A 17,645-nucleotide genomic window follows, 5' to 3' on the forward strand; every position below is an offset into this window, starting at 1 on the left:
GCTGAGACCAAAGTGTTTTGGTGCCTCTTAACACTGCTTCAATATTATAATTCATTAAGTGTCATTTCATAAACCTTCACGTTTTGTAGTTTCTTATACAGATTTAGCTGCTAGCTTGTCAGGCTTGTTGGATTTAAAAGCTGTTTTTCAGGACAGAGGCTGTTCAGGAAACTACGATTAGAAGCTCTACGTTGTTGTTTTGCATCTTTTTGAGGCCCTGGCTGGCCGTTTTCACTTGCTGACTGCTTCTCTTCCCACTCAGAGCTAAGTTGGGAATGCCTCAGTTCCTAAGTTTGGAAGCCCAGAGTTTGCTGAGAATGCTGTTTAAACGTAACCCCGCTAACAGACTAGGTAAGGGTCATCAGAGCGAGTGCTCGCAAATCTCTTCTAAGTCTCATTAGCATTTTGGCATCTTACCTGAACAACATGCAGATAAACGCTGAGGACAAGCAAACGTTGATCCAGGTGAACTGAACCAAGGTGGTTTGTGTCTTTAGGGGCGGGGCCTGATGGAGTGGAGGAGATCAAACGCCACGCTTTCTTCTCCACCATCGACTGGAATGTGAGCAGACCTTTCAGCCCTCCCTTTCACCCACCCACCCACCCACACACCCACACACACACACACGCACACACACACACACACACACACACACACAGCTCTGTAGCTTCTGCTGAAGCTTCACGCCTTCTCAAACGTTTGGCTTCAGGACTAGTGGGCGTCCGTCCCGGCCCCAGCGGCTCTGTTGGTGTGTGTGGGAGTCTGGGCAGCTGTCCAGGTCTCACTGTGTGTGTGCGCTAATATGCCTGTGTGAGTGTTTAAGCGCCAGCGGGATGCTACTGGCTGGACTTAGCTGCAGAATGGATTGAGGGGGTTAATCCGGGCAGAGTGGAGGGGGCTTGGCTTCTCTTGCATGCAGGTCCATCCGTTTCTCTGTAGGCTTTAATTTCTGACCTTTATGTTTGTTTACGTCTGTTTACAGAAACTCTACAGGAGAGAACTGCAGCCCCCCTTTAAGCCTGCAGCAGGTAAACCAGATGACACGTTCTGCTTCGACCCAGAGTTCACCGCTAAAACACCTAAAGGTACACACACACACACACACACACACACACACACGCGCGCGCGCAGTATGCTCTTACAAGCAGCAGCCCTGCCTGCAGCCATGGGAACAGCAACTTAACATTTTTCACTTGTTTGTGCGTTCCACGTGTTTCTGAATGAAAGGTTTGTGTGATCAGACTCCCCAGGTATCCCGCCCAGTGCTAACGCCCACCAGCTCTTCAAAGGCTTCAGTTTTGTTGCTCCAACTCCTATGGATGAGAACAAGAGCTCTCCGATGCTCAGCATACTCCCTATAGTTCAGGTGAATATTAACCTTCACTTCCCACGCGGACCTAATCGCACTTTAACACGTGTACACAAGTCAGACATTCATAGATGTTTCCTGTAGATTCGGTGGAGGCTTTTCTCTTCCGCTCTTGTAGGAAAAGCTTTAGAGGAAGCCTCGTGTCCACCAGGACAGAGTTTTATTTGGCAACCCAGTAGAGTCCAAACCACTCGGCTGTCTGGGGTTCATGCTAAACTCTTATAGAAACCCAGAGTTTCCTTTTCTCTACCGGTTTCATCAGACCGTCTGAGGGTGCTCAGCCTTCTCACTCGTGTGAGAAGAGATCCGCTCCAGATCCTGGGAGTAACCTGCTCTGTTCACTCAGCTGCATGGTGTTGCAGTTGGTAGCAGTGTTGCCTCAGAGTGAGAAGGTTGCAGTTTCAAATCTGGACTGTGGAGTTACCATGCACCACTGGGTTTTCTCCAGATGCTCCGACTCCCTCCAGCAGATCAGAACCTGCGTGTTAGGGTAACTGCAGGTTCTAAATTGTCACTGGGTGTGACTGTGTGTCCCTGCGATGGACTGGAGACCCGTCCAGTGCGTCTCCCGCCTCTCGCCCAGTAACTGCTGGAATTAGGCTCCGGCTCCCAGCAACGCTGGTGAGCATAGGGTTGTCACGGTATGAAAATGTAACCTCACGGTTATTGTGACCAAAATTACCACGGTTTTCGGTATTATCGCGGTATTTTTTTAAACGGTGTTGCATATGTTCAGAAAGCATTGATAGTCCTGTTCTACACAAACTGAAATAGTTCTGAAAAGGTTTAACAGTGTTTATTAAACCTAAAATAACAACGCCTTAGCAAAAGTGCAACTTTTCACAAGTAAAGGAACAAATAGCTTATTTTTCTGGAACATGTTACAGTAGTCAGTGCAGGTTTAAATGATACAAATCCAAACATTCAAAACATAAACAATATGTAAACAAATCAAAGAAACACCACTTGTTTTCTCATATACTTGTTTTCTTCATTATCAAAATGAAAATCTAAAACTCCAGTCCACACTTGACTTGAGCGCTGTACAAGTCAACCTTAAAAAATATGTATTTAAAATAAATAGCCACTTTAAACAAATTACTAAAATAACTACTACACTATGTAATCAAATCCAAATGTTCAAGTATAAATGGCATTGAACAAGTAAACAAATCAATGACAAGGAACTAATTGTATATTTCTCTTCATCAACAAATAAGATGCTTCATCCAGCAACAGGGTGTCCGTGACACGGTTTAAATGCTGGCAGAGGACGCTGCGGCGACTCGTTGTATTCTCCCTCAACCAAAAGTCCTCGCGTCATGCATTTGAGCTAAAATGCTAATGTTAACTTACCTTGCACTGGCTGTAGAGACGTGGGTGATCGTCACGCAGATGTGCCATTAGATTGGAAGTGTTGCTGCCTTCTGCAGACACTTGTTTCCTGCACGTTCTGCAAACGGGATAGCCGTCTTCTACTAACTGTCCCTCAGCATTTTTCAGAAATCCAAAATATGCCCATACTTCCGATTTAGTCTTCTCTGAGGGCTGATGGATGTCCTGGGCGCTGCCGTCTCCTCCTTCGGCCATTATTTCAGATTCAAAGTTTTGGTGCCGTTGCAAACTAAAAAGTGCGCGTGCGCGCCGCGGGAACTTCAGCTGAAGCGACGGTGGCTGGTAAGGGTCATCGCGCCGAAACCGCGGCCACGGTAAACCCACCGAGATAATTTAGTTTTTTAAAAACTGGACGGTTATTTTTATTGTCAACTTTTTTACCGGGGTTTACCGCTATACCGGTTACCGTGACAACCCTAGGTGAGCATGAAGTGGTTCAGATAACGCGTGGATGGATGAAAGTCCATCATTTTAGTCGGATACAAACGTGTTCTGCAGACAGATTTCAGGCACACTCGCATATGTTTTCAACATCGATGGAATCTAAAACCTTCATAGACATAAATGTGCAAAGCCATTTACCCGTGCTGAGTTAGGTCCATTCAAAACGCTGAAAGATGGTTCTCTGCCAACCCCCCAGTAGCGACGTCTGAATCAGGTGTCTCACGCGTGGACAACACACTTCCACAGCAGAAACAGCGGCTCAAACCCATCACCTGCTACCCGATACTCCTCAAATCCTAGAATCTGTTGGCTGGAGCTGACCTGTAACGTTTTCAATGGTTACGTTTGAATGTTTTCTTGCGCAAACATTTTATTATTGGTTAGTTCAGAGTTTGGTGCACTGACTTTCTTATTTCACATGCATTTAAACGTTTCTGTCTGACTGGATCTACCTGAATGAATTAGTGAACACCCACTGTTTTCAACCTCTGTTGCTATGGTGATGTAGCTAGCCACAATGAGATCCTCCTCCATGAAAACACAAGATAAAAACACATTTAACGCAGCATGAGTAGCTAAGCAGGAGGCAGTGTTGTGTTGTCATCCTCGTCCAGGTGAACGTAGAGCTGGGCCAGGTGTGCACGTCCAAGCAGAAATTAAATTGGAGCCCAGCTGGAAAGAACTCCTTCAAGTTTCCACCTAGCAAAGACACAAAAGGGGAATAAAATTCAGATCATGAACAAGAAACAGATTTTACATGTGACGCGCTAAAGAAGACACGACTAATCCTGTGTTCAGTGAGCTACAGCCTTACTTCCTGTTGAGTCTCCATGTTTGTTCCTTTACGTTTGTCCATCATACATTGATGGACAAATCCCGACACTCCCAGCAGGTCCCTGAGGTCCAGTAATCAAAGTCTACTGGTTGTGCAGCGCACCAGGGTGACCCCGGCTTTCCACCGGAGCCGTCAGCAGCACGTTACTGCAGCAGCACGTCATAGCTGCTGATGGGAACCGCTGTGGTCAACAGAACCTTTTCCACTGGAGCCGTCAGCAGCGCGAGTCGGCCGCGTCTCAGGAGCAGCATGTCGCGGCCTTTACGCGCCGGTTCTATTTTCTACGCGCGACGCCTCTGAAACGGGTCAATTTCGACATTTTTGGGGAATGAAAGACAGGAAATCGGACGCGGAAATGGAGAGAAGCTCCCGATATTTTCAGAATAAAGAACGTCCTGCCTTCCGGTTGCTTTACTTTAAAAAAGGTTACTAACTGTGCGTCCCCGTGAGAAGTTATCACCTAGCTAGCGGTCTCCTTTGTTTTTCAGGTCCGTATTGGCGATTATAAAACGGACAGAACATAAAACACAAACCATGTTGTAGTTTTCTCCTGCTTGTTGTTGTGTTTACTGACGAAGTCACTCGTGTGGCTTCGTGCTCGGTCGGTGACAGCTGCTCCCCTGCTGCTTCGCTTCTCGTGGGAAGGGCCAAGCAGCAGCTTACGCGAGCAAGACGTGCTGCTGCAGTAACGTGCTGCTGACGGCTCCCGTGGAAAGCCGGGGTAAGGGTCGGATTTAAAATGGCTGCCACGTGTTACTTTTGTTGATTTGAAGTGTTGATGGTGTGCCACCACCCCCCCACCCCCGAAATTATTTGTGACAGGTCCAAACTCTGCAACATACGAGTAACCAGTAGATGGAGTCGACAAAATGAGCGAGACACACTCACCGTGGCGACTCCGTCTCTTGTTTAGAGGTCTCTCACACCATCTACGATACCGCAGCTGTTATCGTTTTCTGTCACATCCAAAAATTAACCAATTACTGAGCTCTTATTTTTTTTTGACACCATGATTGTTTTGGTTGTTTGCGTAAACCTGACATCTCTAGTGCGCCCCCTAGTGCAACACCCCAGTACTACATGCAATGCAGTGCCACGTAGCAGCAAGTATTTACACATTTTTACAAAACCATGCCGTCAATTTGCCGCAACGCCGTGGCGACATCAGGGACCCATAGGTCATATAGGAGTGGTCAGACCGTGGCGGTAATGTGGTGCAATCATGTCGGTTTTATAAAAAGGAGATGGCGGCATAAAGGGGGTGTGGGGGTGGTCTGTGCAATGCAGCGAACTTCCGTTTATCTCGGACATATCTTGCTTTTCATTGCCATTGAAACCGCGATCGTTAAAGTTTTTTTTAATAAGCCGCTCTTAACCCTTTGATGCATGAATTATGAAATCTTCAACCATGATTTTTTTTAACAATTTTTTTCATTTGTCTTTAGGTGTGGATGAAACAAATTTCAACCAATATTTTTTGTAAAATTTTATAATTTACAAATAATTTATTACGTGTCCACCTCAGTGGACAGCGTGCGTTCTGAGTAGGGATGGGTACCTTTGACATTTGAATCGATCCGGTACTAATTCCCGGTACCTACGAGTCGATACCGGTACTTAACGGTACCAATTTTCGATACTTTTGAGTGTTTATTATTTTAATTCTCTTTTATAATTAAATATATATTTTTCTCAACATATAACCATATTTGATAAATATCACGATAAATAACATACAAGTTTGTATTTTAACATCGTCCTTGTAGTTTTATAAGCTGATAATTAAACTGAAGCAAACATCTTTACTGTGAACTAAATTTACTGTGCATCTTCATTCCTTTTGCCGTCCTTTTTCATTTGATTTTTCCTACTGGGAAGTTAGAATTTCCGAGGAGAAAGCGAACGCACCATTAGATGATAACAACGGTGGCAATGGAAGCTAACATATCAAGCTAACGTTATCTTAGTTTATTTAGCTGCTGGAGCAGATTAAAACGATGATGCCTCAAACTTAGATCGTTGTCACTGGTTTTACCTTCACCCAATCACCCGTCGCATTTAGTAAAGTAAAGCCAAACTTTAGAGCGCGTTCATGTTCTTCTAGTCGGAAATTCGGAGTTCCGAGGAGAAAGCGAACGCACCATTAGCGAAACGGAAGCTAACAAATCAAGGTAACGTTATCTTAAACATTTTATTTACCTACTGGAGCAGATTATGATGAGGATGTCTCACTTAGATCGTTGTCTGTCGCTAGTTTCATCACCCATTTACCCATCACATTTAGTGAAGTGGACCCAAGCTTTAGCGTGCGTTCTTTCTACCATGCTTGCTCTGTTTACAACGGGCTCGCAGGGACCGGCGACATAACGCTCTTGCGCATGCGCAACTGTCTTGGCAGTACCGAAACGAGGCACCGTTTGAAATGACGTGAATCGGTGTTCGGTCGGTACTATGGAATTCGGTCGGTACCTTAAAAAGTACCGAATTCGGTACTCATCCCTAGTTCTGAGCATGAAATATGGTGGCATGGCTTACTGAAGTCCAAATGGAGAGGCTCAAATGCAATAAAGTCTTCAAAAGCTGTGCTTAATAGCAAAAACAAATACAGTAATCCCTCGCTACTTCGCGGTTCGTTCATCGCGGATTCGCTGCTTCGCGGATTTTTTCTTTGGAGCATTTTTCAGGGGGAATTCGCAGATTCGCGGTATTTTTCTATGCGAAATATCAAGAAATTCTTGGTTTTTACATCAATTTCATCATAAAATGCACTTTTTGTAATAAAACTAAAAAAACACAAGTAAAAAAAATGTTTTCTTGAGTTTTACCCACAAAAAGAGAATGTGATCATACGATAATTCAATAGGTTTCACAGACGCGGAAGTGATGGCGTCGGTGAAACGCCGGCTGATCTAGGGAAACCCCCGAGCGTTCGAGCGTCAACGAAGTGACACGGAAATGTCGGGCTTTCCAGAAGTAAGTAAGCTAACTTACTATGAGCTGATAGTTCGTTGGATTGATCGGTAGGTTGGAAACTCTGATCACGAATCTGAAGAAACGATGACTGAGTGGTGAGCTGGAAAGGCGACTTCCGTTTATAGCCGCGGTTTGTGACGTAGGTGCGACGTGGAGGGAATCCCCGCGAGGGGCATGCTGGGAGTCCCTACTTCGCAGATTTTCACCTATCGCGGCCAGGTCTGGAACGCATCTACCGCGATAAACGAGGGATTACTGTAAATAATAATTTCGAGTACCTGTCCACTGTAGTGACCATTATGCACCAAAGGGTTAAAGGTGTCTGTCCTCCACAGTTCCCATGCAGTCTGATGATCTGAGCTTCAGCTCTGACACAGAGACGCTCCAGTTTGCCTTCTCCGCTGATTTTGTTCAAAAAGCAAAACTTACGGTTGACTTTCATTTTCAATACATTTGCCGGCCGGAGCTCGGCATTAAGTCCCCACGCCGTCATGACCTCCCTGTGACACCACTCGGAGGACTCGGTGGGCTCCTTAAAAAGCTGCTGAAAACTCACCTATTCAAGCTGGCTTTGGTGGGCCTTCATCACCACCCGCTCCTCGTTCTGCTCTTTCCAGTCCCGCCTCTATCGGGATCCACTGATTTGCCTCTTTATTTAGTTTCTCTCTCCTGAAACAGTTTTAATCACTTTTTTTCTCATTTTCTAATCATTTTTAAAGATGTTTTTGTTTGTTTAAGGTTTTGTTCTTGTGAGGTGCCTCATCGCTTTTATCCTGAGAAGCTCTATGAAGATCTTTCTTTTGTTTCTTTGTTCACATTCAGAGTTGTCATCGGGGGTCATTAAACCCGATCTGTGTCTCTCCCGCGCTCTCCTGCCTCCCCCCTCCTGCTCTTGTTTGTCGAGTAGCCACCGTCGTGTCTATCCATCCTCTCGTAGGTCACGGCTAATTGCAAACATCTTATTGACCAAATTACACCTAATCCACAGGATCAGTTATGCAGGATAATTAACTTATTCAGAGCACATTCACCCACCTGTCTGGGGGAGGGGGGCGGGTGGATCTGCACCCCACACCTTCTCCTGTGCGTCATCTTTGTCCCGGCGCCGTGGCAACAGCGCTGATCTTGATACGACCTAATATGTCCACGACACACGCCCAGAAGGAGCGGTTTGGTTTGTGTGTGGGTGTAGCGTGATGTCAGCTGTGGGGAAACATTCTCACCACATCTGTGTCCATCTTGGTTCTTCTCAGGTTCACGGGGGCTCAGCCAAGTTCTCTGATCTGTACGAGCTGCAGGAAGACATCGGAGTCGGGTCTTACTCCATCTGTAAGCGCTGCGTACACCGAGTCTCGGCCATGGAGTATGCTGTGAAGGTAGCGTGCGTCTCTAGTCTTCGTGTCATGTGTGGTTCTGTGGACTAGAGGACCAGCAGGGGGCGGTGCAGGGTCAGGCTCCAGAAACGCTGTGATGTTCTGCTTCAGTTACACGGCTGTGTTTGTTTTTAAATAACCACTCTTTTTTTTGTTTTGCTGCTTCTTCAGATTATAGACAAAAGCAAGAGGGACCCGTCTGAGGAGATCGAGATCCTGATGCGTTACGGACAGCACCCCAACATCATCACTCTGAAAGATGTCCGTAACTTTTAGCAACATCATGTCCAGAAAAATGCAGACCTGAGCAAATAAAAGAGGCAGTTGATTCTATCAGAGAAAAACCTCAGTAGGACTAAACGTCTATGTTTTAAAGAATAAAATTAGTCTTTTTTACGGGTTATTTGAATAAATAATATAAAAAGATGAGCCAAATACGCTTTAGTGCCGCATCCGTCCATGTTCCTCATCTCACCCAAACTCAGACACCCGTCCTCAGGAACACTCTCCAGCTCCAGAGAGGATGTGAAATCCCTCCAGTGCATTCCCTGGTCCATCCCAGCCTCCATCATCCATGAACCCCAAGATTCACTCCCAAGTATTCCATCATTTTCCGTTTTCCTCCTCCAACCTAAATTGTTAAGGGTTAGGACTTCGCTCACACAATCCAAGCGTCTCCACTATCCAGGTCCCATCCTTGCTAGATCAGATCTGCAGGCTGGGTCATTCAAGCGACTGGACCTGAGATTCTGACTCTTTGCTGATTGCATCCCTGAGTAAAGATCCGAGAGCTCTCTGCTCGGTGGGAAGAAGCTTTACTTCCTGAAAAATGACGTCATGAACGTCTGAGGCAGATGTTCGTGACCACCATGTATTTCCTGGTTTCTGCCTTCGTGTTTCTTCTCGTTTCTTTGTTGATTTAAATGGAGAGGATCTTTAGCTTTGCACTGCGTTGAGTTATTTTTCTTGGAGCGGCTTTTCTTTAGTTTCGTTTTCTGCTGATTGTGTTTGAGATTTTCTGTCAGACGGCTGCAAGAGCATCTGCAAGCTCTTTCCTTAAAGACCAAGTTCACTTGTTCTGTCAATACCTTTTCAGTGGTCTCTAATGGCGCGCACTGGGAGGTGACTAACAGTCGCATTGTGAAGAAGTTGAGGAGTCTGAGTCTGCTTGTGACTAAGCAAGGTCACGAGCGCTGAGAGCTCAATAAAGAGAGATCGAACGCAAAGCGGCGTGTTGTGAGTGGTGTGGGTGAACCCCGGTGTAGCTGGTTATCGCTAGAAAGTCTGTTTTCATGTTCAGCCTGCGTGTCAAACTCTTGGTGACCAATCGTGTAGGTTTCACAGTGAACTTGGCCTTTATCCAAGAGGCAGCAGTAGCTCAGGAGGTGGAGCAGGTTATTGGAAGGTCGCAGCTCCGACCAGACAGGATATCCGCGGGTCCTTAAAAAGTCTTAAATTTGCTTTTCCAAATTTAAAGTCTTAAAAATCCTTAAAAATGACAAATAATCCTTAAATACAGTTTCCAAAGGTCTTAAATGACCAAAGACCCAATAAACAAGATTCTTTTATTTCTATAAAATTTTTGTGAATTTCTAGTTAGTGTTCAGCATTTTATGTGTACGATGTTGCCGTAAGCGGAACCGTACACATTCAGTTGGTTGTGAAAGGGGGCTGTTTTTAGATGAGCACATTAGCTGGTTAAGCTAGTGGGCGCTTGCGCCGTGGGGAAGTGCAAGTTTAATGGCTACTGGACGGCTAATCCCACGTTTGCGACGTGGTTAGCACCGGTTCCAGGCAATAGCTGGAAATTATAGCTTAAATTTGGTCAAAGTGGCCTTAAAAAAGGTCTTAAAAAGTCTTAAATTTGGCGTCCTTAAACCTGCAGATACCCTGGACCAGAGAATGCTGCTGTCGTGTCTTTGGGCAAGACGCTTAACTCCCCTTGCCTTCTGGTGGTGGTCAGAGGGACCGGTGGCATCAGTGTTCGGCAGGTCTCTGTCAGTGCGCCCCAGGGCAGCTGTGGCTACATGGTAGCTCATCACCACCAGCGTGTGAATGGGTGAATGACTGATTGTGTTGTGAAGTGCCTTGGGGGGGGGGGGAAACCTAAGAAGGTGCTATACAAATACAGACCATTTACCATTTTAAAGTGACGATGTAAATTTTTACGGTTGATCTCTGGAAATATCCGGCAAATGTTGCTAAGATGAATAAAACGACGTCCAGTCGGCTTTTTAACATAACCGTAAAAATGAGGTCAAGTTCATAGGGCGCAGGTCTAGCGTCTTTGAAATGCATGTTTGTACTGCCCCCTAGTGGCAGGAAACTACACACTGCCACTTTAAATCACAGCCCTATTCTCCCTGTTGGATTCGTGCCGCAGTTCTCTCCTCTAATTCTTATTAGACAAATGCAGGCGCAGCTGTTGATAATCCATGAGTGGTGTGGATTAATGATGTGGTCTGTGTGCTGCAGGTGTACGATGAAGGCCGCTACGTGTACCTGGTGACGGAGCTGATGAAGGGAGGAGAGCTGCTGGATCGAATCCTCAGGCAGAAGTTCTTCTCTGAGCGAGAGGCCAGCGCTGTGCTCTTCACCATCACCAAAACTGTCGACTACCTCCACTGCCAAGGGGTGAGGGAGCGCATCAGCAGCACATGCCAGGGGGGAGGGCGGGGTCTGACGTCAGCTCTAACTCTTCTCCTGCACAGGTGGTCCATCGAGACCTGAAGCCCAGTAACATCCTGTACATGGATGACTCTGGGAACCCTGACTCCATCAGGATCTGCGACTTTGGGTTCGCCAAGCAGCTGAGAGGAGGCAACGGCCTGCTGCTAACGCCATGTTACACCGCCAACTTTGTGGCACCAGAGGTGAGAGAGGAAAAGCCTTGCTGTTTCATCTGGAGCACGTGGTTTGGATCCGTGGATTCTGGGACTTAAGGGTGGGTCGTTTCGTAGCGTTCGAGATGCTACGGTAGGGCTGTCACGGTTGAGGAATTCCCCCTGCGGTGATTCAGGGTGGCTTAATATTGCGGTGTGCGATATTATTGCAGCCCTTTTTTATTGCAGCACTATCTAAACATAATGTTTACACATTTAAAAAAGGTTAAAAATTGCCGTGCCTTCTTTAATAACACTTTACTGAATGCAGATCAAAGGGCAGTAACAACACAGATCGCAGTAACGTTTGTTTGTCCGACAGTCGGAGTCCGACTGAACTTAAAAACAACAAAATTCAGGAGAAGGTTAAACTTTTAAATGCAAATTTGGCTGCAGCATCTAACAAATAAGAAACAAGTCCCCATTTTGTTTAGTTGTTTAAAATCAAGCATAAAAAATGACATGTACCGGGCGCGGGGGGCACTATCATTTCACTTTCACTTTCACACACACGAATGACGGTGCTTTATAGCTCGGTCACGTCCTTGTTACCCACAAGGAAAACCAGCATGTTAACCATATACGGTTTGAGACAGGATCTGAGAGGGGGGGCAACATTTCCAGCAACACTGAAAACCCTCTCGGATGGTGCGCTCGTTGCACTAACGCACACGTACTTGCGTGCGACTCTGGCGAGCAAAGGGAATCTCCCGGTTGTTGCTCCACCATGTCAGGGGGGTTCTTTAGGGTGGGTGCATTCCTCCTGCAGGTAGCGAGTGAGCTCCAGCTCGGCTCAAACTCTCTTCGGGACGGCTGCAGAAGCAGTGCTTGTCCGGGACTTCAGCAGGTCTCCGAGCGTTTATTTATTTATTTATTTTTTGCCGCTGGTGGCAGCTCCGTCTCGGCCAAGGACTCTGGCTGCGCAGCAGTTGACGTACTGAAAACCAAAGCGCTCCCACAGGAGCGAAGTAACGTTTCGTTTTGATACCAGTGCAGCCATCCTTCTCAACATGCATCATTGAGTTGAACCAAGTTCAGTAATCGCGGTGGCCCATGATGCAGCGCGGTGGGCTTCTTCATATTGCGATATTTCATTTTTGCGGTTACCGCGACAGCCCTATGCTACGGTAAATCTTTCTTGCTCGTGAAAAAAAATCACGATGCGCCAATTTCGTGATGTAATTACATCCACTACCAGAGGATTATGCTCAGGTGGGTCACGCAGCGCAGGATTATTAATGCAAGCCCCCGTACCGGTTTCCTGTTCAGGCAGTGGGGTTTGACCCATCTCAACACTAACGGGGAAAACAAAAAACAGGCACGATTGACCAGATGCTAAATGAACGCCAGCGTGGTTCCTGCTAGCTTGCTGCTTCTCCGTTAGAAGTTTTTTCTTTTGTTGCATCAGATTTTTATAAGAAAGCGGAAACCTTGACCTGTTTGTGTGTGTGTGTGTCTGGTTTCTGTGAACGTGTCTGAACTCCAGACATCAACGAGCATCGTCCGCTAACGTCATCCCTCCTGCTTTTTAACTTCTGAAACATCGAGTGCAAAACAGCCGCTCCTTGTTCGGCACATAAATAATCCAGTTTTTTCTTCTTCTCAAGAAGAGCCGGGAAACTCTTCCAAAGCCCTCTGTGTCTTACAGCCTGGTTTATACTTCTCCCAGAGGTGTGACCAAGTCACCGCTTTGCAAGTCACAGGTCTTCCCAGTCAAGTCTCGAGCCAAGTCAAAGACAACCAGGTCTAAGTCGAGTCCAATGTCAATGATGTGGAAGCCCGAGTCAAGTCCAAGTCCTTAACTTTGAATTTTCAAGTCATAATCAAGTCACCTGTCCAACTTGGATGTAATGACGATGATAATGAATAAATTACAGAAATAAAGATTCTTAAAGCAGGAAGTGAAGCTGATTATAAACAAAGAGCTGCTGCAGTCAAACCCAGAACCAAGAACGGTTCATGATTTTTGTCCACGTCGTGTCACTTTTGTGCTGAAATATCAAAGATGCATCAAGTCAACAGATGCAAGTCGATTCAAGTCGCAAGTCATTGGCATTCAAGTCCGAGTCAAGTCGTAAGTCTTTATAGATTTTATCAAGCCAAGTCAGAAGTCATTAAAATAATGACTCGAGTCCACACGTCTGACTTCTTCGTGAGCTCCGCAACAGAGAGAAGCACACGGAGCGTCGGAAAGGTTTTCACGTGCAAACGTGAGTGCAGGCAGCGGAGTGTTGACAAACAGTTCCCCACCAGGACAGCAGGGGGCGTGCTGCTTCTCTGTGGCATCCTGCCACCATAACGCTCACGATGCTGTGTTTACTGACGTGTTTATGTAGTTCAGAGACTTTATAACACGGACACATTTGTGCTTCCTTCTCCTCCGCCTCTTCATGCGGTCGCCAACTCTAAACCCGCGTTTCCCGTCCTTTCCGTCCACATCTGCTCCATAGTTTGTACTCCTTCAGTCGCGGGTGAATAAACGTTCATGTTTTCAGACTTTTTCCACGATGCGTCCTTCAATCTGTTCTGGGTCTGCTGCTAACTATCTTTTTACTTTTTAACGGGGCAACAGCGGCGCTGGTGATGCATTTAATGGCAGCTCGCCGTCACCCCCTGCCAACCCGTCGGAGAGCCGACGCATAGTGACGTTGCGTGTCTCCGCACCGACGCAGAAGTATAACTCAGGGTTGTCTTTCTGTCCAGGTACTAATGCGACAAGGCTACGACGCAGCCTGTGACATATGGAGTCTTGGAGTTCTCCTGTACACCATGTTGGCAGGGTGAGGACGTGCTGAGACTTCAAACATGTGGATGTCATCAGGTTGTTGGTAGCATGTAAACATGTTGCACCGCCACTGTGGATGTATAACTGTTTACCTGACCTCTGGCGCCAGGTACACGCCGTTTGCTAACGGACCAAACGACACTCCGGAGGAGATTCTCCTGCGGATCGGATCAGGAAAGTTCTCTTTGACGGGTGGGAACTGGGATACCGTGTCAGACTCCTCGAAGGTGAACACACGACACGTCTGCTGCTCGTCTATTCCATCAGTCCCATTTGTGATTGCAGCGGCTTCCTGCTGTCTTCTCATCTAGAGGTGGCTTTACGTGTGTCTTGCAGGACCTGCTGTCCCACATGCTCCATGTAGACCCTCACCAGCGATACACAGCAGAGCAGGTTCTGAAGCATTCCTGGATCACATGCAAAGACGCGCTGCCGCACTTCCAGCTCACGCGACACGATGCACCACATCTAGTCAAAGTGAGTCCTCGGGAATCTGCTGCTTACGGAACGAACCGGGTAGTTGGTGAGATTCATCGGTTCTCGGAGGCAGATTAGGATTATTCTGCATCTAGAGCTCCTTACTCGTCAGATCCCGGCGGCGTTTCTGTGTCTTGATGAATAAAAGTGATTCATTATGAGCTCATCTATCACTAATCCCAGCTTCTGCACAGATGTTTCCACCCGTTTGCCTCATACTCCGGTTAAATGTTTCCTGCTCTAAGCAGACCTTTACAGAAGACCTCTTTTACTGGGATGAAGAGCCAGAGTGGCCCCCAGAACCAGTCTGCTGTAACATCTGGTGTCATTTCCGCCCCCCTTAGGGAGCGATGGCTGCGACCTACTCCGCTCTGAGTCAGAAGACGAGTCAGCCGGTGTTGGAGCCCGTGGCAGCTTCCAGCTTAGCTCAGAGACGCAGCATGAAGAAACTCACCTCAACGGACTTGTAGGCGCCTTGCTCGCCCTTCACCTTTGACCTCAGCCTCACCCTTTCAAAGGAGCATGCACACACTCTGATCCAAGCCTTGGCCAGTCCAAACATATTTATTTGACAGATGTAACTCGGATGAAGCAGAGTGGGGGGAGGAGGCGGAGCCTCACACATCTGTTACTGCTGGGAGACGGACTTGTATTTATTTCCACAACGCTCATATGCACTTGCCCTCTTCGCCTTTCATTCTCTTCTTCCTCGTGTCGGGGAAGAAACACACCAGCTGATGTTCTCCTTCACTGTGATTGACTGATTCAAAGCTGTTTGGTTAAACTGTGCCCCCACCCCCTCACCCACAACTCTTCATCATCACCACTCTACCATCCTCCTCTTCCTCAGTTCTCTTCCCTTCCCTTGTTTTGCTTTTGCTCTCTCTCTCGCGCTCTCTCTCTCTCTCTCTCGCGCTCTCTCTCTCTCGCTCTTGCTCGCGCTCTCTCTCGCTCTCTCGCGCTCTTGCTCTCTCTCGCTCTTGCTCTCTCTCGCGCTCTCTCTCGCTCTTGCTCGCGCTCTTGCTCGCGCTCTCTCTCTCTCGCGCTCTCTCTCGCTCTTGCTCTCGCTCTCTCGCGCTCTCTCTCTCGCTCTTGCTCTCTCTCTCTCTCTCTCTCTCGCGCTCTCTCTCTCGCTCTCTCTCTCTCTCTCTCGCGCTCTCTCTCTCGCTCTCTCTCTCTCTCTCTCTCTCTCTCTCTCTCTCTCTCTCTCTCTCTCTCTCTCTCTCTCTCTCTCTCTCTCTCTCTCTCTCTCTCTCTCTCTCTCTCTCTCTCTCTCTCTCTCTCTCTCTCTCTCTCTCTCTCTCTCTCTCTCTCTCTCTCTCTCTCTCTCTCTCTCTCTCTCTCTCTCTCTCTCTAATGAAGGGATGGTTTATGTTGAGGGTGGTGGACAGATGATGTTGACTGAGGTACTTCATGAGACTGTTTCTTCTTTGGGACTCGGATTAAAATTCTGTTTTTGACAGATTTAATGGGTACCTCAGGTTCAAAATCATTTACCAGCACTTTTGGGAACATAAATGCATGTCTGGACTAGAACTCGTGTTTCATTTCCCTTTAAACTGCCCTGGTTGTTCGTTTGTGATGCTGAAAATGTATCGGCAACACAGAAGAAATGGAAATATGAAAACACCAAGAATCGGAAGGCAAAACCACGTGGTAAAAAAAAAGCAAAACGTCTTGTTTAAATAAACGTGTGTCGATCTGTAGGAAAAAATAAATGCGTGTGATGATGATGATGAAGACGAAGGTCATGTGGTGAAGGTGTTTGGACTTCTCTGGGGGGGACGGGACGCACCCTGTCAAACCAGAGAGACTGAATTAAAGAGAATATTTCCATTGATATCTCTTAAAAACATTGTGGAAATTGTATGATATTGTATTTATTTCATTTGATTTTAAAAATTCTATTTTTTCTTTCAAGTTCTGTATATATTGACATTAAAGATCATTATTGACATGCATCTGCTGTCACCTGGTGTCTCACTGCAGGCAGGCAGTCGTATGGAGCAGACCAGATCAACCACACTCATCAATATCAATACATACCGTAAATCCTCTAATACAGGCCTTTGACTCAAGCTCATCAAGCCCCGGGCCTTTATTGGAAGGAGGGCCAGAATTAGAGGCAGGCCTCTATTTCTATTTGAGCAAAATTAACTAATGGTTCGCTGGAGTTTTTGACAATTAAAATTGCGCCCACATTTTCAAAGTTAAACACATTTCTTTTAACAACGGTAGTTTCTGCTTCAGCCCTCTCCCCCCTCCCCCTGCTTCAGCCCTCTCCCCCCTCCCCCTGCTTCAGCCCTCTCCCCCCTCCCCCTGCTTCAGCCCTCTCCCCCCTCCCCCTGCGCAGCGGCCGCAAACTGATGCGCCTGCAGCCTCTCGGAGTTCCTGCTGCTCTAAACATTAAAATAATTATTTCATTTTCTGTTCCTCACTTCTGATTACCTTCAATGGTGTCTGTTTGTTGCAACCACCAGGTACAAAAACTAACTTGTTTTTATTTGACTATTTTTCTGTCCTGCCTGTTTATTATCTTCCTGCATCTCCTCTCAATCCTAAAGAAAAACTGCTACCTGGGTTCATATATGTTCACCTCATGAGTTACCTTTGAACTGCAGTTCTAAAAGATCTACCGACCGCAAAAACAGCGGAGTGCTCGCTGCTTGGCGGTCGCATCAGTGATCGGTGCGTCGGAGGACAAGGTGATGCTCCCCGCTCCACTGCAGCGAAACACATCAGGCGCAAATAAAAGATAGAAAACATTAAAGGAAATGAACCGACATGAACGATCGCGTGTCAGTACCGACGCTCTACGAAGTGAGACGATGACACAACCGCCCCCGTACTTGCTTGTTACCACATTCCACCTGGCCACAATAAGAGACCGGCCATTATTCACCTCCGCTGACTCCGACACCGGCCAAAATTGGAGACCCGGCCTTTAATTGAATACCGGCCTGTATTAGAGGATTTACGGTAAGTATATATAGATATGTACTTTATATGTGTGATGGGTTGTTAAATATAAGAACGTGTTTTGTTTTATTATTAAAGTAAATATATGTATATTTTAATATTAAAATAAAATACACATTTATGCTTCAGAAA

The 17,645-nt window shown here is 46.6% G+C and overlaps 1 protein-coding gene across 1 annotated transcript in view; it reads left to right on the top strand.

Annotated features, from left to right (window-relative positions):
• Positions 1-15,757, top strand: part of rps6kal (ribosomal protein S6 kinase a, like) — a 35,117-nt gene extending 19,360 nt beyond the window's left edge. The window contains exons 11-22 of the mRNA XM_070548991.1: positions 263-351; positions 498-562; positions 984-1,086; positions 1,243-1,367; positions 8,271-8,393; positions 8,562-8,651; positions 10,866-11,024; positions 11,102-11,263; positions 13,976-14,052; positions 14,167-14,284; positions 14,394-14,534; positions 14,879-15,757. Of these exons, the coding sequence (XP_070405092.1) occupies positions 263-351; positions 498-562; positions 984-1,086; positions 1,243-1,367; positions 8,271-8,393; positions 8,562-8,651; positions 10,866-11,024; positions 11,102-11,263; positions 13,976-14,052; positions 14,167-14,284; positions 14,394-14,534; positions 14,879-15,004 (1,378 nt within the window). The 3' untranslated portion in view covers positions 15,005-15,757. The remainder of the gene's footprint in view (positions 1-262; positions 352-497; positions 563-983; positions 1,087-1,242; positions 1,368-8,270; positions 8,394-8,561; positions 8,652-10,865; positions 11,025-11,101; positions 11,264-13,975; positions 14,053-14,166; positions 14,285-14,393; positions 14,535-14,878) is intronic.
• Positions 15,758-17,645: the final 1,888 nt, after the last annotated feature.

Source organism: Nothobranchius furzeri, chromosome 1 (assembly GCF_043380555.1).
Source record: "Nothobranchius furzeri strain GRZ-AD chromosome 1, NfurGRZ-RIMD1, whole genome shotgun sequence".
NCBI lineage: Eukaryota > Metazoa > Chordata > Actinopteri > Cyprinodontiformes > Nothobranchiidae > Nothobranchius > Nothobranchius furzeri.